At 32.7% G+C, this 23,347-nt stretch overlaps 3 protein-coding genes across 5 annotated transcripts; all 3 read right to left on the bottom strand.

Annotated features, from left to right (window-relative positions):
• Nucleotides 1–4,593: 4,593 nt before the first annotated feature.
• Nucleotides 4,594–8,035, bottom strand: LOC145073690 (Integrase-type DNA-binding superfamily protein). Of its 2 annotated transcripts, XM_079020205.1 has the most exons (9): nucleotides 7,601–8,031; nucleotides 6,576–6,658; nucleotides 6,416–6,424; nucleotides 6,218–6,306; nucleotides 6,009–6,082; nucleotides 5,876–5,926; nucleotides 5,633–5,691; nucleotides 4,926–5,554; nucleotides 4,594–4,836 (listed from the first exon to the last, which is right to left on the bottom strand). In XM_079020205.1, exons 1-9 carry the CDS (start codon nucleotides 7,870–7,872, stop codon nucleotides 4,768–4,770), a joined length of 1,335 nt encoding a protein of 444 aa, XP_078876331.1. In that variant the 5' UTR covers nucleotides 7,873–8,031; the 3' UTR covers nucleotides 4,594–4,767. The 2 variants fall into 2 exon arrangements, with proteins under 2 accessions (XP_078876331.1, XP_078876330.1); XM_079020204.1 differs by having other exon boundaries at nucleotides 4,926–5,691; nucleotides 7,601–8,035.
• A 1,932-nt stretch (nucleotides 8,036–9,967) lies between these two features.
• EMB2654 (Tetratricopeptide repeat (TPR)-like superfamily protein) lies at nucleotides 9,968–13,760 on the bottom strand. 2 transcript variants are annotated; one of them, XM_079020213.1, is made up of 10 exons: nucleotides 13,331–13,760; nucleotides 12,991–13,163; nucleotides 12,785–12,890; nucleotides 11,496–12,605; nucleotides 11,259–11,364; nucleotides 10,954–11,158; nucleotides 10,733–10,865; nucleotides 10,519–10,623; nucleotides 10,306–10,423; nucleotides 9,968–10,191 (listed from the first exon to the last, which is right to left on the bottom strand). In XM_079020213.1, exons 1-10 carry the CDS (start codon nucleotides 13,724–13,726, stop codon nucleotides 10,163–10,165), a joined length of 2,481 nt encoding a protein of 826 aa, XP_078876339.1. In that variant the 5' UTR covers nucleotides 13,727–13,760; the 3' UTR covers nucleotides 9,968–10,162. The 2 variants fall into 2 exon arrangements, with proteins under 2 accessions (XP_078876339.1, XP_078876340.1); XM_079020214.1 differs by having other exon boundaries at nucleotides 12,991–13,168; nucleotides 13,331–13,467.
• Nucleotides 13,761–14,766: 1,006 nt separating this feature from the next.
• Nucleotides 14,767–20,190, bottom strand: LOC145072914 (ARM repeat superfamily protein). Its single transcript, XM_079019407.1, has 17 exons — nucleotides 19,592–20,190; nucleotides 18,681–19,224; nucleotides 18,368–18,595; nucleotides 18,175–18,266; nucleotides 17,876–18,086; nucleotides 17,618–17,799; nucleotides 17,343–17,540; nucleotides 17,033–17,269; nucleotides 16,894–16,950; nucleotides 16,683–16,817; nucleotides 16,524–16,592; nucleotides 16,326–16,445; nucleotides 16,078–16,239; nucleotides 15,824–15,952; nucleotides 15,622–15,723; nucleotides 15,459–15,538; nucleotides 14,767–15,340 (listed from the first exon to the last, which is right to left on the bottom strand). Exons 1-17 carry the CDS (start codon nucleotides 20,123–20,125, stop codon nucleotides 15,049–15,051), a joined length of 3,372 nt encoding a protein of 1,123 aa, XP_078875533.1. The 5' UTR covers nucleotides 20,126–20,190; the 3' UTR covers nucleotides 14,767–15,048.
• Between the last annotated feature and the right edge of the window lie 3,157 nt (nucleotides 20,191–23,347).

Below are 23,347 nucleotides of genomic sequence, written 5' to 3'. Positions count from 1 at the left end.
ATAAAACCGTGAAGATTATAGTATTATACGTTACCTATAATAACTCTAGATGCAAAAATTAAATCTGGTTGTGTAGAATAATTCATTTGCTAGAATAACAAGCTTCAGTTTCTTTAATTTAGGAATGGTTGATGATCTGAAACTTGATCTGATTTCATAATCAGAATCACAAGGTTGAAAACCCAAATGAGAAGGAATCAGAAATTGTGTTAAATCAGAGTGCCTAGAATATTTATGTATTAAACCTTATTTTAATGTATGTAGACTACATTATCTAATTAATCAAAAGAATAACATTATAACTTAAGTTTTACTAATCATAATACTTAGAATATTACATACTTTAAATAAGAATATGACATATAATTTCAGAATATATGGCATTGTTTCATTATTTTGACTGAAAACTTTACTATAATTAGAACATATAGTTTTATAGAATATTTCATAGGTATATACATTAACTCAAAATCATGCAGAGAGATAAATTCAACGATTATAACACATTAACTCAAAATCACATGCTAATATAAAACAGTGAAGAGATAACTCTATGCACAATTTGAATCCAATTATGTAGAATAAGTCATTTGCTAGAATAATATGCTTCGGTTTATTTTATTTAGGAATGGTTGATGACCCAAAATTTGATATGGTTTCAGAATCATAATCACAAAGTTGAAAATCCAAATGACAAGGAATAAGAAATTGTGTTAAATCAGAATGCCTAGATATTTATGTATTAAATCTTATTTCAATGTATGCGTACTGCATTATCTAATTAATCAACAAAATTTCATTTAAACTCAAAACTAATCAAATTACTTAGAATATTACATATTTTAAATCAGAATATGACACATAAATTTAGAATATATGGAATTGTTTCATCATTAACCAAGTACTATCACAATACTTCACAAAAAGGTTCAAAGCAAAGTTGTTTCCAATAAAACAAGAATGTATAAGATCAGATATTACACATCATTTAACAAAGATGATACAAGAAAGTTGTTTCCAACATAATCGTAATGTTTAAAGCTGTAATGTGACACATAATTTCATAATATTTCACATTATATCATAGTGAAAGGTTTAAAGAAAGTAGTTTCTAACAAATGAACATTCAAAATCTAAAAGGGAAGTAAGATCTAACTTATCTAATCATAATATATATATATATATATATATATATATATATATATATATATAATATCAAGTTATCTAGCACAAAATTACTTAACTTTCACCGGCCCATCAAAATTAATCAAACAAAATAACACCTAAAATCAAATTATATTTAAAATACATGCATTCTGACTATGATTCTGTTAAACCATCAATAATATATGATGAACGTGCGATTTCTAGTGTTTTTCACTGCTAAAACTCGAATAAGAGGCTTTGGTTTTTCACCAGAACCTCTAATTAATCAATCAAAATAACACCTAAATCAAATTATATTTTAAAATACTTGCAATCTTAATATGATTCAGTTGAACCATCGATAATTTATTATGAAGCTGCGATTTCTAATGTTTTTCGCAGCTAAAACTCGAATAAGAGGCTAGGGTTTTTCAATCCTATGGTTTTGTCGATGATAGGGGTTTTCTGAGTACTGATCCATTCGTTTTCTTGATGATGAGTGCGATTATTAGGGGATTTTGTTGAAAAGCTATGGAATGAAGATTGATGAATGATTTTGATCAAGAAGAATTTAAAGGGGAGAAGGATATTAACGAACTCAAAGAAATTGAGGAGAAGAAGGAAGTGAACAGTAAAGTGATCAGATCTAATCTATTGAGTGAAAAGTACAACTCTACCCTTCTATGTATTTCAATTAAGCATGGATTTCAAGATAATTTCAATTTTGTCACCTCCTCCATCAAATTTTCTATTTTAATCTCAACCTTCTTTTTTTTCTTAATCAGTGGTCATCAATTGGTCCCCTCGTCTCACAAAATCATCTTGTCTCACATGAACCCAACCTTTTATATATATATATATATATATATATATATATATATATATATATATATATATATATATATATATATATATATATATATATATATATAAACATGTTTTAAGGGGTGTTAGTCTATTAAAAACAATATAAATAGACCAAAGGTAATAATGGATCATCACATTCTCCTAATCTTATCTATAGCAATAATAAAGTATCTATAGCAATAATAAAATAAAATAATTGACATATTATAATTGAAGAAATGTTTTCCAACCCCACTATAACTTTTGAGTAAATAATTGGCAAAAGAAATATGCGTTTCTTGCATACAACCAAATATTATGTTCCTTATAATTATCAAAACTTGGAAAGTACGAATATTCATATAATCTAACGAAATATCATTATATGATTATTAAACAAAACTCTTAACCTTTAATTGCTTGAAATTATTGTTCTTTTCTTCTTAGGTGTACACACAAGAAACATTCACCAATGTATTACTCAAGTCTATTTAGATTTAGTAATAAATTTCATAAATTGTGCCTAAAGACATTTTAATTACTCCGATCCTAAATTGTAACTAGTATTATTGTTTAATTTTAAGGCTAAATTACAAAACTTGATGTTAATTTATTTTGGGTTGTGAAATTGCAACATTCGTAAGTGGAAATTTTAAGACTTGCATGCTTACAAAAATCATAAAAAAATCTTTTTCCATATATTAAAATAAATTCATTTGTTTTGAATTTGTTACACAATGAACAATATGATTTCCACTCTACTCCTTTGAGGAATAAAAAATAAAAAATAAGTGGTTACTTTTATTGATGATAACACTCAATTTTGTTAGGTATATCTATTATGTGAAATATGTAGCTTTGAAATGCACTTGAGAAATTCAATTAAATGTATCATAATTAAGAGTTTATTTCATTCATGAGTTTCGTACACACAACAACAAAATGATACAGCTAAACGGAAAAACCAAGTCATGAAAGAAAATATTTACTTGATGTGTCTTACTTGGGATGGAATGAGGGTTTTGGGGGAGAGGTTATGCTATGTTGACGAAATGTTATTTTTTTAAATAGTTTCACATAGAAGGAACAAAACATCCCCATATCACATATGTATTTTTGTTCAAGAAAACTCTAAATTTAAGGTATTTTCAAGTTTGTGATATCATCGATTGTAAAATTATCCAAGCCCAAAAGAAAAACTTTTAGGGAAAGAGGAATTGATTGCATATTAATTGATTATGCATACAATTCCAATGCTCGTAGGTTTTATGTAATTGAACGTAATATTTGATGTCAGTAAACATTGTAATTGTTATGGGGTGCGATGTTTGATGAAATGTGATTTTCATCAATTTAAAGGCCTAAGGACCTTATTACTAGCACTAATGAAGTGAAAGGCACCATGTCTGAAAAAGCAAAAGATACCGAATTGCATAAAATTTAAGTCCTGGTTTTCATCTATATTTGATGGAATGATCAATCAAGGGACGAAATGAGATTTTAATACTCTTATTGGTAGAATATAGATGAGGATGCAAGGACATTTAAATATGGTATGGAATCTTTGAGATGTAACCTTTTGGAAGGAAGCAATTGGTTACGAAATATCATGGACTATGGAAAAATAGCACTTAAGTATTATTAAAATTGCCTTCGGATTCTATAGCACTTGGTTACAAATGGATCTTCATCAAGGAGATGAAAGTTGAAGGATGTAAAGAAGATAAGTTTAAGATCAGGTTAATCATTCAATAATTAAGATAAAAACTGATAGTCTTTAGACTATTTTGATATGTGTGTTCCAGTAGCACAAATTATTATTATTAGATTGTTGATTGTCTTAGCGGCTATATATAATCTGTTTATTCATCAAATAGATGTTAAAATAGCCTTTTAAATGGTATCTTAACGAGGAAATTTATATGAGGTAGTTAGAAGACTTTGTCATGCATGAAACGAACATAATGTACATAAACTTGTAAAATCATTATATGAGCTGAAACAAACACCAAATAATGGCATCAAAAGATTTTATGCAGTTATTTTGTGAGGTAGTATCAATGTAGCAAATGTATTTCTAGCAAATTCGATACTTATGGTGCGTTGAATATCTTCATGTATGTTGATGGCATATTGGTTTTTAGTACCAACCAAAACTAGGTGAATGAAATAAAGAAATTTTTTTTTGTCCTTCAAATTTTCCACCAAGGACATATAGGAGGATGATGTAATTATTAAAAGATAAACTTTAGGCGTATGTATTACATCATCTTTGGTATGTGTTAGGTCCAGCAACACATAAGGCTGACGTTTATCTTCTTGATAATTCATTTGATAAAACCCAGTTTTGCTCTCTAATGTGACGTAAAAGTTATTACAACATTGATAGTAATTTTCCTAATTTTGATTTGAAATTTGAAATTTGAAATTTTCAAAACTGGACCATACGGTTTATGTTCCGATACATTTCACCCAAAACAATTAAAACTACTTTATGCATCTTATTTCAATTACTCGATGATCATCATCACATAATGCTTCCAATTTAACAAAAATACATTAAACATTTGTGTGTTATCTATAATGGGAGGATCCGAAATCTTTTCATATTTTTACTTTACTTGATATCGGTGTGCGTCCTTTACAAATACAACTCTATAGATTTTCTATCAAACAACTACTTACATATATATATGTTATATTTTCTCTATAGCAAAACTTATCTAACATACCAACCACACAGACAAAAAAAACATACCTCTTGCTACCATCATGTTATGTTGGTAGCAAGTCCTCTTCTTGGAAGAAACTATAATCTGAACTCGTCTCAGTCTTTGTAGCATGCTAAAATTTAAAGAAAAAAAAAAGTATATATATTAGCAGTGTATGTATTCATTCTTGTATCCATTCCTATCTTCTGTAAATAAACATACCTCAATGGGCTGAGAAGATCTGGTCTGGAGAGGAGGGACAAGGGAAGACCAAAGAACAGGGTCACCCAATGGATCAATAGCATTGTAATTGGTCAAAAAAGGAGCCAATGCAGGGTGAAGAGCTGCCATTCCTTCTTCACCTTCCATTCCTAATCCAAATTCACTTGTTGTGCCATCATCATCATTATCATTATCATTATCATTATCATGACTTGATTTCTTCTCAACAGCAGCCTTACCATAATCAATCTTGTTGATGTTATTTTTGTTTTCGTTTTCATCGTTTTCTTCTTCCTTTTTTAAAGCTTTTTCTTGTAGGCTTTTGTAGGCTGCAGATCTTGAGAGTATACTCATGGCAGAAACTGAAGATTTTTTATGTTGTTTTGATTCATGGGAGACACCTAGCCGAGGGAGCTGATAGGGCTGTGTGGGTTGAGTTGCCCATTCTGGTGGTTTCAGTTCACTTCCAATGTCTTCGGAACTACCAGTTGCGTGATTTGTTTCGTCTGATGATTTTTCATGTTGTCTGGATTTGTTGGGCCCCCACCATTTAATGTATGGTGTAAGATCGATTTTCCTATCCATGCAAAATCCACCAACATATTCGCTCTCTGTTGTTGCATCATCACCTGTAAACAAAGATTTAATTATGTGAGTTTTGTGATCACCATGGTTCCAAGAGAGGATAAAATAAATAGTTGCTTTACCATGATGCATGCAGTTGTTGTAATCAGCTCCAGAAATACGGCCCAAAGGTGAGTCCCATCTAGTATTTGATTTATATAAGAATACGAAAAAGCCAAAGCATGTTATAGATCAAAAAACATAGTAACTATATAGTGGTAGTATATTTGCATGATGAATATATAACATGTTTCCATTTCCACTCATAGTCATAGCATGTGGGACCCATTTGGTTGACAAATTAGATTCCTTCATTATAAGCATACCTGGAAATTCCACGACATTTGGAGGTTCCCCTTGAGAACCCGCTACCTTTTCTGTAATGATCATGAACAAAGTAAGAAAAAATAAGCAAGGTAGAAATAGTCATGGACATGTGTGTATTTTTACATTGCATACCTTCTGAGTGATGCAAGGTAATCCTCTCTTGATAGATTTTGCATCTCTTCAAGGTCTCGTGTATAATCTGTGACCTGGCACCAACAATATGTATATTAATTTAGTGAAGGGAGATAGTGAGGGAAAAAACTCAATAGTTTATTTATGTTTCAGATAAAAAAATACATTCATGTAACCCTAGTGTAAAATTTCATAAGACAATTGCTCACTGGAAAATTAATGAGTGTCCCAGGGCCCCAATACTTCAAGGCAGCAAGATCATATGCTCTGGCAGCAGCTTCCTCATCATCATATGCACCTAAACACATGTTTTGTTTGCCCATAAGAAATTACAAGTGACTGTAGACATTCTTCTACTAATGGAAATGGAATTAAGTTTCAGGAGAAGATCTATTTAACATCCTTACCTAAATAAACTGTTGAAATATATGCCAAAAAGCATGCCCAGACCCATACAAAAAGAAGACATAAATCAGATTAGAAACATACAGAAAGGAATTCTCATGATTCTTGTAGCATACATGCATACAAGCTCACATACACACATAGGGAGAGAGAGGATTAGACCTTGTTTGCCCTTCTTATTTTGATTCTGATTCCATGTACTTTTATCCCATAGATGTGCTTCGTAACGACCAGTCCATCTATGCCTAGTACCATTTAAACACATGAATCAAAATCTCAAAAAGAGAATGAAAAGTATAGTAACCTTTGCAGAAAGAACAATTGACTATGGATGTAGTAGAAGTTAAAAAAGTGGTTATGGACAATCATTGCTTCCAGCAACACATGCACAATAACAAAGTTGTAAACAGGTGAGAAGCGACAACCTTGGTGTTATATCTTAAATGGTGCTAAATACATTATTTGTTTTCATCAATTGCTATAACCAACTTATAAATATGTATAAATTCAAGTTGAGAATAATAAGAACAGGCCTACCATTTGAGAAGTATTCTTATTCTAACTTGCTAATCAATCAGACACTAATCAATAAAAGTAAGCTAATTAACTAATAATAAAAACCCTAACCCCCCAACAATTGCAAAATTTTACTCTAACACCCCTTGATTATTTTCTTTGAAGCTGGTAAACCCTTCCAACAATCTCTGAACTCTGGCTGATGTGGTGTAAAATGCCTAATGCTGTCGATGGGTGTAAGGAGACTGTCATATTATGTTGACACCGATCATGAAAGATGCTACTGATTGTGTTTGTTCTTTTAGTACATCATCGATGGGCAAGGTTCTTATCAGAATCAAACATGTTGGTGACTTTTGGGTATCTATGTTTCAAGATTTAGCATCTTATCTTTGTGTGAATTTTATTTTATCGAAATTGCGATGCCACCCAACAGCATCATCCCACAACTGCTTCTTCTTCCTTCATGTTATCCAGATTGTCCGATGCCTAATCTAAAAGTAGAACTCAATAGTTACATCGACCTTAGATTCTGCCCTTCGAAATGGAATCATCCTAAATTTACACCGTTTACAAAGTTGTACTCAAAAAGTATATGCATAGAGATTGACAAGCATGAGTACAGAGCACTGTACAGATACAAAGCAAAATTACCGATTAAAATCGTATACCTAGTGACGCCACGGTAGATAGAGCTGCGTTTTCCGGCAGCACAAGGAGGCATTTTACTGATGCGTTCTTTTGCCGTACAACCTCTATCCTTCTTCGATTTCTTAATTCCTCTGTACTTGACCATCAACTGTTGCTGATAATTGTTCCCCTTTCCTACCAGCGCCGCAGCCGCCGCCGCCATGCCAATCGTGGATGCCGCTTCAGAAGTTTCACCGCCACTGGCACTGCCTTCCGATTTCATTACAGGATCAGAGGAAGATGCAGTAGCCATTGGTTTGAACCCTAAAAAGGAGAGATTTTGCAAAGAGATCACAGATAACTAGCTGTGTCTGTGTGTGAATGTGTCCATTCGTCAGCAAGAGGAAAACAACAGTGTGGAGAGGGAGGAGGAGTAGGACTGGAGTGATTAATTGTGAAATGACGAAAGTGTCCTTGACCGCTGTGTAGAAATCCTGCATAACGGCTACAAGGGGTAGCGAGGGTCGAAATGTAATTTTGGAATGTTTGTTTTAAAAACTGATTAAAAGGTCAGGAATCACTACTCAGGAGGTGATGACTGAAAGGATTCGGCGACACACGTGTCCCCTGCCACCTGCTCCTCGCCAAACTTTCATAAACGCAACCCGGGAATCTTAGGTGAGTCTAATCGTAACTCAAATGAGTGGAATCGCCCATGACTCGGAATCGAATAACAATACACTTTCGTATTTTTTTTTACTTTTGAAAACTGAAATCATTTTATTGGTAATTTAAAAATTAAACTTGTCGAAAAAGTACTTTTTATGTGAGTACAAAATTAAGAAAATCATATTACAATATTATTTTATATATATTATAATCATTAGTTTAATTCTTTTTTATGATTTATACAAATCGATTATTCTATCTAAAGAAACTGAATATAAGATAATAAGATCCCATGTCATATAAAAAGATTGATGGATAAATTAACGTTCAAAATCATAACATTTTGTTTTATTGGTCATGATATCTTTTAACTGTGCTAAAAAAAATTACAATGAACTTCCAAAAAAGATATAAAGTTATCAATTCATGATGATTATACCAAAGAACAATAACAGGTGGGAAAAAAACAAAAGTTCTACTATTGTCCTTCAAGAACTAGAATTTTTAATATATTTATTGAGAATTAAAGGCAGATATTAAATTAAGTATTACTCAAAATGTATTAAAAAAACAATTTTGCCGACCAATATCAAATAATCAATATTTATTTGACAAGATTGGTAGGTTGTATTTCATTAACAGTTGATAAAATAGAAAAAAAATCATAAAAGAAACATATCAAAAGAGTCAAAAGCTGTCAAGCCTTTTGAATTCTTTTATTTAAAAAGATAAAACTTATTTTTATAATGTAATTTTTTATAAAATATATATAATTAATAATAATAATAATAATAATAATAATAATAATAATAATAATAATAATAAACTGTATAACATCGATATATTATATATTATTCAAAATATATAAAATAGCAAATGTAATAACCAAAACCAAAGACATTAGCATTAGCTTTTTTATATAACGAGTTAGTTTTAGTTGTATTTCATTAAGAAGATTTATTAAATATCAAAAGTTTGCTGTAAAAGAAACAGATGAAATGAGTCAAAAGTTACCAAAACTCTTCAGTCCTTTTATTTAAAAAGATAAAATTATTACTTTAATAATATAGTTTCTGTAGGATACGTTAATTATCCATAAAAAAAATTAAAAAGTGTTTTTTTCTCAACCAAACAAGGAGACCAAGACAAAAATAAATTCTTTTAACTAAGTTTAAACCATAGAAACAACAAATAAGTATGTAAAGTATTTTATTAAGGGTTAAATTCTTCATCGGTTAAATTATTTTACCTATTTTTTTAATATATGCAATAAAATAATTCTTTAGTTCAAACATGCAAAGACATCTAATTATATACTAGTTCAAAACTTAGTTATGATAAAAATGTGATGTGAGTACATAACAATTATAATAAGTAAATAATAAAATACATTATATATATTGAAAAAGTTAAAACACAAAATACGTTGTGATTTTCTACACGTTTTGTATGATTCAATCATCTTATACTACTCATAAGCCTCAACTAGTGCTTCATCATTACAATTAATTTGATTAAATATTCTTCATTGAGGTAACTTTGAACAACTAATTCTTTGTAATCCATATCCTTATTCATTTGATGCATGCGATTGTATAGCTATAATGTTACTCTTCAAGTGCAATTATCTTTCCTGAATTTTATCTTATATGTTTCTTATGCATATTCACTTTCACTACTCCATCATTTTGTTTGTTCATCATAAAAATTGAAAATTTCTTAACCAATCCGCTTTAAAATTCAAAAACCAAAAATTCTCGATTTTAAATTACAATTACAAAGTTAAAAAATGGTACAAAGTTGTTGCTTTATCAAAACAATCAACCCTAAAGGAGTAAGGACTCTTATCCTAACAATCAAATTATACAAATTTACAAGATTACATTTATATAAATTTACAAGATCCTATTAACTCCCTCACAATGTTGCAAAAACTAAACACATGTTTTTCTTCTCAAGCTCTCTGTAAAAATCATGAAAAAGATGAAGCAGATTAATTCCTAACCGAGAAATAATAATTTAAATAAATAAATAAATAAATAAAAGTAAGATGCATAGCAAAAGGCCAAAAGCATACCAACTCTATTTTGTATGATAACAGAATATTCAGGCCCACTACTCTGTGCAAACGCAAGTATACTTTGATACATGTCACCCGAAGCCTCAACACCAGAATCCTCCATCCACTGCAATACCTATTGAAAAAATCATCAACATTTAAACAAAAATAACAAATAATTGATGCATTATTTTATGATTAATGAATAAATAGCTTTAAGTAAATGGTCACCTCAAGGTACTTTCTCCAATTTCCAGCAGCCAAAAGATTTTTTAGTAACACCAAATAAGTAGATTTATTAATTTCAGCACCCGTTGCCACTATTTTATAAAATATCTGCATAAACCATAACAGACATCAGTCTCAGACTCAGTCCAATGCATGTCAAATACATTACAACATTTTTTTTTTGTTCTTTAGTTTCTTGAATTATAAAAGTTCTCACCTTCATCATGGTCTCAATCTTCCCTAATTTACCAATACAATGTAAAAGCTGATTCATGAGTCCAATCGACATTACATTGAATGATGCCTCCATCATTCCAACTAATTCAATTGTTTTCTTCCAATCTCTTAGGCTAAAATCAAATACAAAACCATTACATTACTACTTATTATGCAACAAACTAATATTTTTAACAAAATATAATATATAATGGAACTTACATACTACATGCAGAGAGCATCTCAAAGTAAATGGCATCATTCATTGGTATCTTTCTCTCCTGCATAAATTCAGCTACAACAAGAACTTTAGCAGGTTGATTCCCTTTATTAAAAGCTCTCATCAATGCTGAACAAGCAATAAGATCTGGCTCCACACCCTTCATTTCCATTTCTTGAAACAATGCAAATGCATCATCCCATTTTTCTGCAACAAAATTCATATCTTTAACAACTTTTTTTTTCTCAATAATTAAACGAATGTCAACTTTGAAAGTGATTATCAGTTTTGTAAGAGCATTCATTACCTGCATCGCTGTAAGCATGTAGCATTGTTGTATATGCAACAACATCAGGACCATCATGTGTCATCTTCATTTTTGAGAACAGAGACTCTGCTTTCAAAAGTTGACCCTGATAATAGAGAGAAGACTCAACAAGCTTTCTAGGGATATTTTACATGATGATGAGGGCATTTACGTCTTTTTCACAAACAATAAAAAAATTTGCAATTTTGTATCTTTGACGTGTCATGTCATGTTTACCTGTTTGCTATAGACAGAAATGGCAGATGAAAGAACTTCATTAGACATCGGGACATTCAAATCAATCATTTCATCAAGAAATTCAAGAGCTTCAGTGTACTTAGACATCTTAGAACAACCATTAATCAACACATTGTATGTAACCGAATCAGGTTTCACATTCTTTTCCCTCATCAACCTATACAAATCCAGTGCTTCATCATATTCCCCTCCATTCATATAACTACCAATAGCAGAATTATACGCAACAGTATTCAAACAAATCCCTCTGGAATCAGCAGCAGCAAGAATGGAATCAATCTTTACATTCCGACCATATCTCCCACAGCAAGCCAACAAAGTACTAACCGAAACAACATTCGGTTGCACTCCGTTTCTCTCCATTTCTTGCAGCAATTCCACAGCTTCCGGAAGGAAGCCATTGGATCCAAAGGCATCAATCAATGCATTATAAGTCACCACATTTGGCTTCGAGTTATTCCTTTTCATCATGTTAAATACCTCCATTGCCCTTTCTGGTTTCCCTGATCTCCCGTAAGCATTGAGTAGGGAAGTATACGATACAACATCCGGACGAAATCCGTTCCGTTTTATATCGTTAAATACCGATAATGCCCCTTCACTCATCCCCCTTACAGCATATGCACCTAAAAGTGTGTTGTAAGATATAATATTCGGTTTAAAACCTTCGGAAATCATTGTATCGAAAACTGCTTTGCAGTTTTCGATTTCCCCAGAAACGGAATACAAATGAATGATGCTTGTGAAAGTCACGATATCGGGCCCACAGTGAGATCTTTTGTCCCTCATTGAATGAAAGATATTGATTGCTTTTTCAAATTGTTTGAGTTTTATGTGGCAATGGATTATTATATTTAAAGTGGTGGTATCTGGGCGGATTTTTGTTCCTTTCATTAATTCGAAATAGGAGAGTGCTTTTGAGTACTGGGACCCGGTTTTGAAGGCGGATAAAATGGTATTGTGAGTCACGAGATCGGGCCCCACCCCGTTTTCTGTCATTCTTTTTGAAACTTTTAGAGCTTCTTTCCAATTTCCACTGGATCCGCATGCATGGATTAGATTGTTATATGTTGACCTAGTTGGAGGAACCTGTAATACACCATCATTTGCGTAAATAACCAGATTAAGTACCATTCTTAATTGGGCTAAATGCAAGAAATAGCAATGTAATTTCGTTTAAAAAAACAAATCAATGAAAGTAGGTTGCTATTTCTTGCAAGAATCTGAGAATAAAAGATAGGTTATAAGGGAAGAATAGAGATACAGACAGCTGCACGAAGCATGTCTTCCATGATATTGGTTGCCCAACGCCATTGACCAGCTCGACCATGTGCACTTATGAGAGCATTGTAAGTTTCAGCATCTGGTTTGCACCTAAAATGAGAAGACAAGATTTGAAAGTGTTTTTGGTGGCATCAATATGGAATGATGATAGTTCAGAAATTAGGATCACCATAATCTAATGAATCCATACCTCCATTTTTGCATCTCAAAAAACAAGCCACGTGCTTGGTCTGTTCGATTATGTCTTGCATGTAACCTGATCATCATATTGTATATATCATTGCGTGCACAGTAGTTCTTCTGGTTCTTCATCCAATTGAATACTTGATTACAATGATCGATTGAACCTGTCTGGGTGATTTCCTATACTACCAAATCAACAATAGAAAGATGAAATTCAGCTTTACATAATATAAACACGGATCATTCATATCAATTCTGAAGATGAAATTAGGCTATTCAAACCTAGAAATTCAAATTTGTAAGTATTCCTTCGAAACATATATACATATTACTATGAATTAACTTACCCTGATGAGAATGGGGTAATTTTTCCTTGAAAATCTACCAGTCCATCGATTAAGCAAGCCATCAATGTCTTCACGTTGATTGAGCTTTAAAATCTTGGAAACCAGCTCAGAAATGGGCCAATCCTTTTGAAACCGGTCACCTTGAACCCGCAGCTGGTAGCGTTTGGGCAAATCCGACTTCCTTACACCGCTGACGTGTACGGATACTTGTCGTTCTCCTCTGTCGTAGTCGACGAACCCCACTAGCTTCTTGGTGTTCGTCTCGTCGGAGCAGCATCGGAGTATAAGTGGAAGAGGTTTTCGTTTGGGTTTGCGGGGAAATGGTGAGGAGAGTGAATTGGTGTGGGGGTGAGTGGGGGTGAACAAGTGAGAGTGTAGCTGTAAGGATGCCTCCATGGCTATAGAGCAGGAGGGAGATGAATGAAGGAAGATATCGAGACATTATTTTCTTGAATATATATTTCTTTATTTAAATTATATTTTTATTATTATTATTAGAGAAATTAAATATCCTCTAACAATTTTCTTTTAGTTATCTTACTATCCATGTTAAATGAATTAAAGAAAATATTATTAAAGAAAAATGAATATTATTAAAGAAAAATAAATATGACATATTATTTGATATGGATAGAAAGATCCTAAAAAAATGATAGGAAGATATTTAATTTCTCTTATTATTATTATTATTTGATTTTTATGGTTCTACCCAAGTTTTATCTTTGGCTATTGCTGTTATTTTACCTTCCATTCTTTTCTTAAACTTTTTTTAAATACTAAATAAATTTAATTTAATAAAAAAAAAAAGTAAATAAACTAAAATTGAAATATTTCATTAATTTTAAAAACTTGAAAATAATTGAAACAAGTAAAACATAGCAATATTTAAATTTTTTTTAAATGTATAAATTATATATGTATTTATAATTTCAGTGTTTATTGGTAAAGCCGATTCAAAGTCATTTCCCGATAAATAATTGGTGTTTTGCATAAACAATTTTAATTGTTCTTTGGCCCGTTGTTTTTTTCTTCATGTGTATTTTCTTTTCCAACTTCATGTACACATAAAATTCAGATTAAAAAGTTTAAACTTTCTTTTTTGCTTTATCCCGGGTGAATAGATTCTTTAATTTCAACCTCGTAATCATCATCGTATTACGTCTCAAAAAATGTTGGGACACTTGCATGTTAAGATGTGTATCCTTGGGGAAGGGTGAGTATTTATACATGCACTTACAAGTATATTATAAGGCATATATGTATTATTAAAAAAAAAACATTGTGTGTTATCATTTCATGTGCATACAAAAAACTTGTATATCAAACATGAACACGAATCAGATGGCAAAGGGCAAGGGATGGTTTGTTTTAGCAAGACCAAGAGATGGAAGAGATAGAAATATACCCATAAAAATAGGCACAGATGTTTCCTCCAGTTTTGTTTTCAAATGCTAAATGGTTGATTTTAAAAATATGATAAATGGTTCATGATACATATATGGAATGGAATTCTGTTTTGTTTCAAAACTGTGGTACATGTACGACCTACTCTTCTTAGTCTTGTATAAATTGGTTAGGATCATAAAAGAATCTCTCACATACATGATACATCTACATCCGGAAAGATGACCCATCATGCCTTCACTCCAAATGGGCCCCCAAAATATATATATTAAATTTCAGGCTTTTCAACTTTCCAACTGTTTTCTTCTTGTTGTTCAGGTAACAGGTGCATTTTTCTTGTTTCCTTTTCTTGTCCACTGTTTCTGTTTCTTTGCGCCTGATGAAGATGAAGTATGATTTTTAAATGAAGTTGTGGTTTTCCTTTTGGTGCCTTGTGACTTTCCATCCATAGATTTTGCATGACCAAAATGTTTCTTACTACTATCAACATCTTTTCCTCCTCGTGAAAACTTACGAGCCCCATATGATGAGCTGCTGTGTTTATCCTCCCTCTTCCTCTTTCCACTTTCTCTTGAATATTCTTCATTAGGCTTCCTCTTTTCCCCACTGAAACAAATAAATAAATAAATGAGCCAAATTCCTTCATTTTCCTCACTTTCTCTATGAAGTCGAAATTTTCTACAAACTAGTTAAACATGGAAAAGTATAGTTTATGAAGTTAGACCTGTTTGGAGTTGTATCAGATGATTCGTGATCCGTTTTGGTTGTCGCACCTTCCTGTGAATTTTTCTTTCCTTCACGATTCTGTAATTTAACAACACTTTATACATTATTATTTTTTTTATTTATCACTATTACTTATTTATTTATTTATTTATTTATTTTACCTCCAGAACATCCTTAACGAAATCTCGGTATTTCTCAGGTACAAGAGATTTGACCGATGCAGAACCACATTTTCTCATCATGATCTCCAGGATCACTGTCACCTGTAATAAAGTGTAAAGGAAGCTATATTTTTATACTGCATTTTCGAATTTAACATAATAATAATATATTATTATGATTTAATTTTAAATTAAAACATACTTTAGATTTGAAATGATGGCGAGAAACAGATGACCATGGCAGAAGACCACTCAGGATATCAGACAGAAGACTTGCCAAGTCTTTCCCTTCAAGGCTCAAAACCAACACCTTGAGGAAACCTAAAACAGCCTGACCATATTTCACAAACACAACTAATATTTAGCATCAACATTAAAATATATATATATATATATATATATATATATATATATATATATATATATATATATATATATATAATAATAATAACTCACTTTTATAACTTCAATGGCTTTACTATGCAGCAATTCTAGAATGGATGGCACAAGATCGGGCATCAACTTGCAAATTTTGGAGTCGTTATATATCACTAAAGATAATGCAGAGACTGCACCACTTTTTATGTGAGGAGAAGACCCAGAGAGATACCCCATTATCTGGGAAGTTTAAAATAAATATACAAGTGATTAAATAAAACAAAAGATAGAATGTTTTCAAAAAGTTTAATAAATCAAGTGACTACCATGGTGACAAATTCATAATAAGGTCCTTTTTCTTTTTGGAGTGAAGATGGTGTTTTTTGCAAGGTACAGCTCATTCCTATAAGAATGTCATATGCCACTTTTCTACTTTCTTCCTTGGACTGGAGAGATCAAAACCAGGAGATTATATTATCAAATTATAAGAAAAATGAAGAAGTTATTTTAAAAGTAGATCTTACATCTTTTAGTGTGACTATAATTTCATTCAGCATACGAAAACCATAAGTGTTCTCTCCATCAGAAGTTATCTATAGAAATCATTAAGCAAAGAAAACTGTCGGTTTATAAACTTAATATAAAAATAAAACTAAAGCAACAACAACAATTTAGAATATAACCTCGATAGAATGAATTAACAAGTTCTTGAAGCACGAAAATCTCCATCTAAGTGAAGTAATATCAACAGGGGACTTCAAACCAAGTAACAAATCCATAAGTTCCTCAAACTTTGAAGAACGAAACTCTGAAGATTCCTGAATAAAAAATAAAACAAGAATGAAACAGATTTCCTTAACTTTATTTAAAAAGTAATTAAATACTGGTTCTTACCTCCAAAATTTTGTAAAGGGTGGCATATGCTTCCCTCTGGATGTGGTCATCCTCTTCCTACACAAAAAAAGGAAAAAAAAGAGTTATCGTATTTGCTTGTTTGTATAAATTTAAATAAAAAAACAGACTAAAACCACACCTTCAAACTCTCCTTGATAAAGCTATATATGAGATCAATGAGATCCATGCTAGCTGTCCCAACAACAGATGATGCTAGCTCAAGTATCAGACACTTATTTGCATTTTTCTTTGAAGAGGATTTATCATCTTTTGCATTATCTCCAGAAACATCCACCTCTTTTCTTTTAAGTGATGAAACAAAAATTGCTTTTATTGTTGAAGATTCACTTATAGATGCCAAGCATTTAATGGTGTCCTGGAAACACATAATAATGAAGTCAGAAACCAAAGAAAACAAATTAGTGAAGTGATAAAATGACGATCATAACCTTTACAAAAGCGCGCTTCTCGAATGGCACTCTAAAAAGAACTTTTGTAAAAGCTTTCAATAACCCCTCTGACCATGATGACAAAGCTTTGATGTTTTTGGTTGCAATTTTTTTAGAGTAACTAATCTTTGGAAGCTTAGAAGCTTCATCATCACCCTGATTATCACCAAGAAAGCTCCTATTCTGCTTCACAAGATGCTATAAAAAAAAAAAAAAAAAGTCAACCATCAAGAAAAACAAATCTTACAATAATATAAATTAGAGATATTTATTACCTGCAATGCAATGGCAATATACTCGAGCATAATCGCATCCTTTTTGATGTGTGGAATGAGAAGTTTAGCCAAGGATCCAAATTTTTTATACGTGTCGTTTGGATAGCAGCAGAAGGAAGGCAATAGACCCCAACAGCCACGTGCTTGGGACTGCAATTGTTCTCTAATTGCTGACTTTTTAACTTGCAAGAAAAAAAAAACATATATATGTCATGATACTTTTCAAAATCCAAAACTATTCTATAAATGAGGGAGTACCTTTTTGGCATGCTTCTTGGAAAGATTCAGCTATAGGCACTATACTTTCAATAAAGAACCCCAAAGATGATCCATTAACATACTCCTTCAAAATTGGTATCAACCAAGTATTTGAGCATGTGAGATCACTGGCATCAAGGGAGATAGGTAACACTGCAAGTAGTTTATCTGGTCCTATAGCAACTACAGCAGACCCGATGCACTGTTGAAGCTGTAATATCAAATATCAAAACAGAACATTATGTTAATATAATGCCATAATGGATACAAGAAATACATGGCAATGAAAGAAAACTTACATGCTTTACATCAGAAGTATTTTCAGATGCAAGTGTCATAAAACTGGCAAGCTTTAGAAGTATTTTCTCCATGTAAATATGAGAAATCTTCCCTAAATATCATAAATAATAAACAAAGATCAGTATCAGGTGCTTATGACACTAATGACAGTGACAATGATCCATACAAATAGTAATTGGAATTTGGACATACCAAGTTTGAGAAATAAAACAGAAATGACAGCCAAAGTATGCTCATTTGGAGTTCCTTTATGGGTATTCAGAATTTTTAGAAGTGCATCACATAAGGATTTAACTATTCTTGATTCCTTGGATTCAACATTATTTTCATCTGTGAGGATATCTAGATCAATATGACGGTTTATCATTTCTTTTAGAATATTTGAAGCCTTTGTAGCTGTAGCCTCAGATGTCAGAAGACCTAAAAACACACAAGCACAAATTTAGTCGACTAATATAATCATATAACTAATCGTATCAGGCAAATATATATCATATATGTCTACCTGCTATAGAACCGATGACTAAGGAGTAATGGCTATTCCATTTGTTTGCATCTCCAACTTGAAATTTGGTAAGAAAATTCTCAAGTAGAGCTGCTGCAGAAAAAAGAGTGTCTACTGGGTTCTGTTTTGTAGATATATATGAAGCAAGTGTTGTTACTATTTCTAAGGTATCAGGAATTGTAGATTCATCTTCCAATAATCGAAGTATTTCCTCCATAACATCAAAAACATGCCTCGTTAATGGTGAAAACTTTGCACTTATAGATTTTTGTAATTCTACAACAGTTTTTGATATTTCTTTGCTTGGTAAACAAGGGACCAGAAATTTCAACAGATTTAACATGTGAAGAGCCTCTAACTGTTCACATTTTGAAAATTTATCATCTTTAGACCCGTCTGTTGATCTTGAAGAAACTGTTTCAACTGCCAACGACATATAAGTTTCGAATGATTTAAAAAACAGCTTGCTTGCACTTTTCTTGACAAGAGAAGATTGGAAAGACTTGAAGACTTTCACTACACAATCTTGAGCACATTTTCTGACCTGCAACATGTATGTAAATCACAGAAGAACAAGAATGTTTTTAAGATGTATATTAGTGGGTAGCTTAAACAATAAAATTATGTCTGCCTAGAATGGCATTTATTCGTTAAAGAGAAGCAAGTTTCATTAAAATGCAACCTACAAATGTGACATTAAGTCCTAACCTTATGATATTATACTTATAGAAAGCAAGAGCCATTTTCATGGAAATATTGATATCCACATTTGGGTGCTTGAAATTCCAACCTCCTTCATGTTTTTATGTTTTATGGAAAAAGATAAGACATCTACTGCTATAACCATGGATTATTGTAAGCATTTGCAAAAATTTACAGTGTAGCAAATAGAGACTATAGATTTAACATACCTTTGGACGTTTATCTATCGAATACTTCATAAGTGTCTGGAAACCTAGTTGAACAGACTTCCAATCGTCCAAATCACAAAAATCTAGCAACACCCCCAAACACTTGACCAAGGCCCTCACACTCGAAACTGACAAACCCTCACAAGGATTATCCACCAGGTCAACCACGATCTTCGCAGCCTCAGCCGCCTTGGACGTCGCTATAGACTTCTCGGGAACCAGAGGCAGCACAATTGCCAAAAACGATGACAACGCGGAGACTGCATCAGCGTCATGGGTTGTTTTAGAGGTATCGGAGAGGGCATCAATGGTGGCAGCGAAGTAAGAGAGGGGAGTGAGGGGCAGAGATTCGGATTGTATGATAGAGCGGGTAGCCGCAGCAGTTGCGCAGAGGTGGCGGTGTTGAGATGCGGCGGATTTGCCGTAACGGTCTAGGAGCTGTTGGCATATATCAGATTCACCGGTGAATGAGGTAGTAGCGTCGGTGGATTCTTCCATTGATTCTTCGGTTGATTGTTGCCGTTGCTTTTTCATCGTTGGAGTGTCTCAGGGAAGGAGTTTCAGTGTAGGGTTTATAAATGGTTTATGTTTATAAAACCCAGAGGTATCGAACCGGAATACCTTCGGACGGACAATTTACTTTCCGACCGGGTTTATTAAAAAACAGTCATTGCCAACCTCAGCTTAATGTTATTTTATTAGTGTTATTTAGAGAAATTGTGTGATGTTCTATTTTTAGTTATGGTAGTTATATTTTTGTATTTGAGAGAAACAAGAAAGAGATTAAAATTGGTTGGATAATGTATAACCAGTGGATTAAACCAATCAAAAATCTCCGATGAATAAAAATGATTCAATCTGACATCCAATTGGATCGGTTCGGTTTTTTATAGTGAACGATTTGATCGGTTGACAAAATCTAACATCCAATGAATCACTGGATTGGATCAGTTTCATCAAAATCCAATGGATTTGAACCGATGAACACCCCTAAGTGGGTACATAAGAAATAAATGGATACAATGTGTTATAGAAAATCTAATCCGATATATTAGAGCAACAAATCCATTTCTTTTGCTACTATTTGGAATTTCTTTACTTTGTTGTCTATTTTGGTCGCCACACACATAATTTCATAGTCTGATGAAGTACTTGAAAACATTTAATCCAATAGGTTTGTTTCAACCGAACAGGTATGTTTCAACCCAACACTGTTGTTTCAACCGAACGGGTATGTTTCAACCCAACATGTATGCTTCAACCCAACAGGTTTATTTCAATCAAACAAGTATGTTTCAACCAAACATGTCTATTTCTACCGAACACGTATGTTTCACCCCAACATGTCTATTTCAACCGAACGAAACTCGTAAACATACAAGCAACAATCAAGACCCTGCTAGTCTGGCATACTATCAAATCTTAGCAACTATGTCATAAGTAATACATTGAGAAAACACACGTCAATCCCAGAGTTGAATCTAACTACTTGAAGCCCCAAAGAATCAGCTACATGAACTGCCTAAACCAATTACAAACTAAACCTCAGTTTATAGCTCAAAACCTTCAAGTTTGACCCGAAAGTCAAATTGGTTAAAAGTCAAAAAGTCCACGATCAAGTTCAAAGTTAGCGGCCTACATGTCGTGACCCTTGACCAGTAGCGTCGTGATCCAAACAACAATATAGTCGGGAAATTTTCCAAAAATTACGTCATGTCCTCCAACAAGTCGTGTCGTGATTTCATCTAGACAACTTAACACATTAAGCTCTTAATCCTTAATTATAGAGGTTCCAGTTCTATAATCTGGTACTCTTCAACGACTTAATAGATAAAGTTTCCAATTTTATCCATCATAAGAGCTTAATAACTTTATATCTCAGGCCTTAAGTCTAAAAGTCCACTTATAATGCCAAAACTCAATGTATGGCCTAAGGAAAATGTAACACCCACAGATTCGGACTAGTCAATAATAAGCGTCAAAAATGATTTTTTATCTAGGATAAATAATTTTAACCAGAGTATTAGTTATGGTTAACAAGTGTAACATATTTGACGTAATAAATAAGAATTATTTGAATATTATATGTTTTATGATTATTATAATATAATAAAATAGGAAAAATCAGTCGAATCGTCCGTAAATCATAAAAATAAGTGCGCCAAAACACACACACACACACACACACACACACATATATATATATATATATATATATATATATATATATAGAAAGTACACGTCTCCCTGATCCTGAAAATATAAATTTCGTTGAAATCTGACTCCGTATGAATTAGATATGATTTTTGTAAGATATAAAAATCAGCCGCGCATAACGAATGTATGACGTAAAAATCTACAAAGAGAATGGTTGACTTTTTGCTAATGCGGCCAAAAAGAAAATCGTAGTACTCCTTAAAATATGAATTTTGAGAAAAAAGAATGTCAAAAACGGAGTCCATACGTGAGAGTTATGATTTTAGCAAAATTATTTAATTTTATAAAAATATGGACAAAAATATAAATTCAAAATTTGCCGACGGAGTCTAAACGAAAGTTGTAGATCTCGTCGATAGCTATGCGTGGATATAAAGAACGTCAAAAACGGAGTTCGTATGAACGAGTTATAATTTTTAATATCACATTTACATATTAAATTAAAGCGTAAATCATATATACGTATACATATAGATATACATGTGTATATATCATTAGAAAGGTATCGACGATGCGATCGTTATAAGACTAGTGTTGAGTACTTTCGACATTAGTTTAGTACAAATATCATTAAATCTATTTAAAATAGTATTATAAATGAGTGTTTAGTCATTTAAGTAAATATAGAGGGTGGTTTTTTGAAAATTCAATTACTATAAATAAGAGCATCTAAGCTCTCATATTTCATGCATCATTCTCTTGATTCAAGAGTCTTTCTTTTCTTATCCCCCGAGCATTTCGGTCCTTCGTGATTCGACTTCTCTTTATGTAGTTTTTAATATAGTAAGGTGAGCGCTGTAAGAATCTTTCTTAGAAAGATTCAGCAACGAAGTTCTGCCCCTATAGAGCCCGGCTCCTAGCTAAGTAAGTTATGCTACTGTAACGCTCTAAAAATTCCAACCAATTTAAACTTTTCAAAACAACCCAGTTTCGTTAAGTTATTACAAAAAAGTTTTCAATACAATTATTATCAGAGTCTTCCCAGAACCATATCATAAGACATAAACATGAGCAGCGGTACGATCACGCCTTTGCCTTGCCACGGTCACCTGAAGTACCTAAAACATTTAAACCACAACTATAAGCCTAAAAGCTTAGTGAGATACCCCCAAAATACCAACTACATTTACCATACACATAACATGCCATATCATAACAGAATACAGAACAGCCATGCACTTCGGGTCTACTGTGTGACTGGTCCGCCGAACCGGACCTTAAGTCCACCTAGTCCACCCTCTGAATCTAGCCATATACATCGAGCCTGCAATGTGACTGCTCCGCCCGCACCGAGCCTTCAATCCACTTGGTCCACTCTTTGAGTCTACAGTATGACTGGTCCGCCCGCACCGGGCCTTCAGTCGTCCTGGTCCACTCCCCGAGCCTCGGCACGTCTGGTCCGCCCTCTTGGGGCCTACAGCCTATCCGGACCGCTCGTTGGGCCTTCGGGATAACCGGTCCGCCCTGGGCATGTTGGCCTACAGCACAAAGCAGGACCCCCCTCAACCCAACCCCAGTCCAACAACCATGTGCACATAA

This window comes from Lactuca serriola, chromosome 9 (assembly GCF_051521515.1).
Source record: "Lactuca serriola cultivar US96UC23 chromosome 9, Lser_US96UC23_V15, whole genome shotgun sequence".
NCBI classification, from domain to species: Eukaryota; Viridiplantae; Streptophyta; class Magnoliopsida; order Asterales; family Asteraceae; genus Lactuca; species Lactuca serriola.
This window is presented reverse-complemented; position numbering and strand designations above follow the sequence as displayed.

Coding starts and splice junctions, on each gene's coding strand:
- LOC145073690 (XM_079020204.1), bottom strand. CDS start 7,872: ATGGCTACTGCATCTTCCTCTGATCCTGTAATGAAATCGGAAGGCAGT. Junction 6,659..7,600: donor ATCTACCGTGGCGTCACTAG/GTATACGATTTT, acceptor AAATGGTACTAG/GCATAGATGGACTGGTCGTT. Junction 4,837..4,925: donor GATCTTCTCAGCCCATTGAG/GTATGTTTATTT, acceptor TTTAAATTTTAG/CATGCTACAAAGACTGAGAC.
- EMB2654 (XM_079020213.1), bottom strand. CDS start 13,726: ATGGAGGCATCCTTACAGCTACACTCTCACTTGTTCACCCCCACTCAC. Junction 12,606..12,784: donor AAGACATGCTTCGTGCAGCT/GTCTGTATCTCT, acceptor GGTGTATTACAG/GTTCCTCCAACTAGGTCAAC. Junction 11,159..11,258: donor ACATGCTTACAGCGATGCAG/GTAATGAATGCT, acceptor ATTTTGTTGCAG/AAAAATGGGATGATGCATTT.
- LOC145072914 (XM_079019407.1), bottom strand. CDS start 20,125: ATGAAAAAGCAACGGCAACAATCAACCGAAGAATCAATGGAAGAATCC. Junction 16,951..17,032: donor TTATCAAGGAGAGTTTGAAG/GTGTGGTTTTAG, acceptor TTTTTTGTGTAG/GAAGAGGATGACCACATCCA. Junction 15,724..15,823: donor GCCATCATTTCAAATCTAAA/GTATGTTTTAAT, acceptor ACTTTATTACAG/GTGACAGTGATCCTGGAGAT.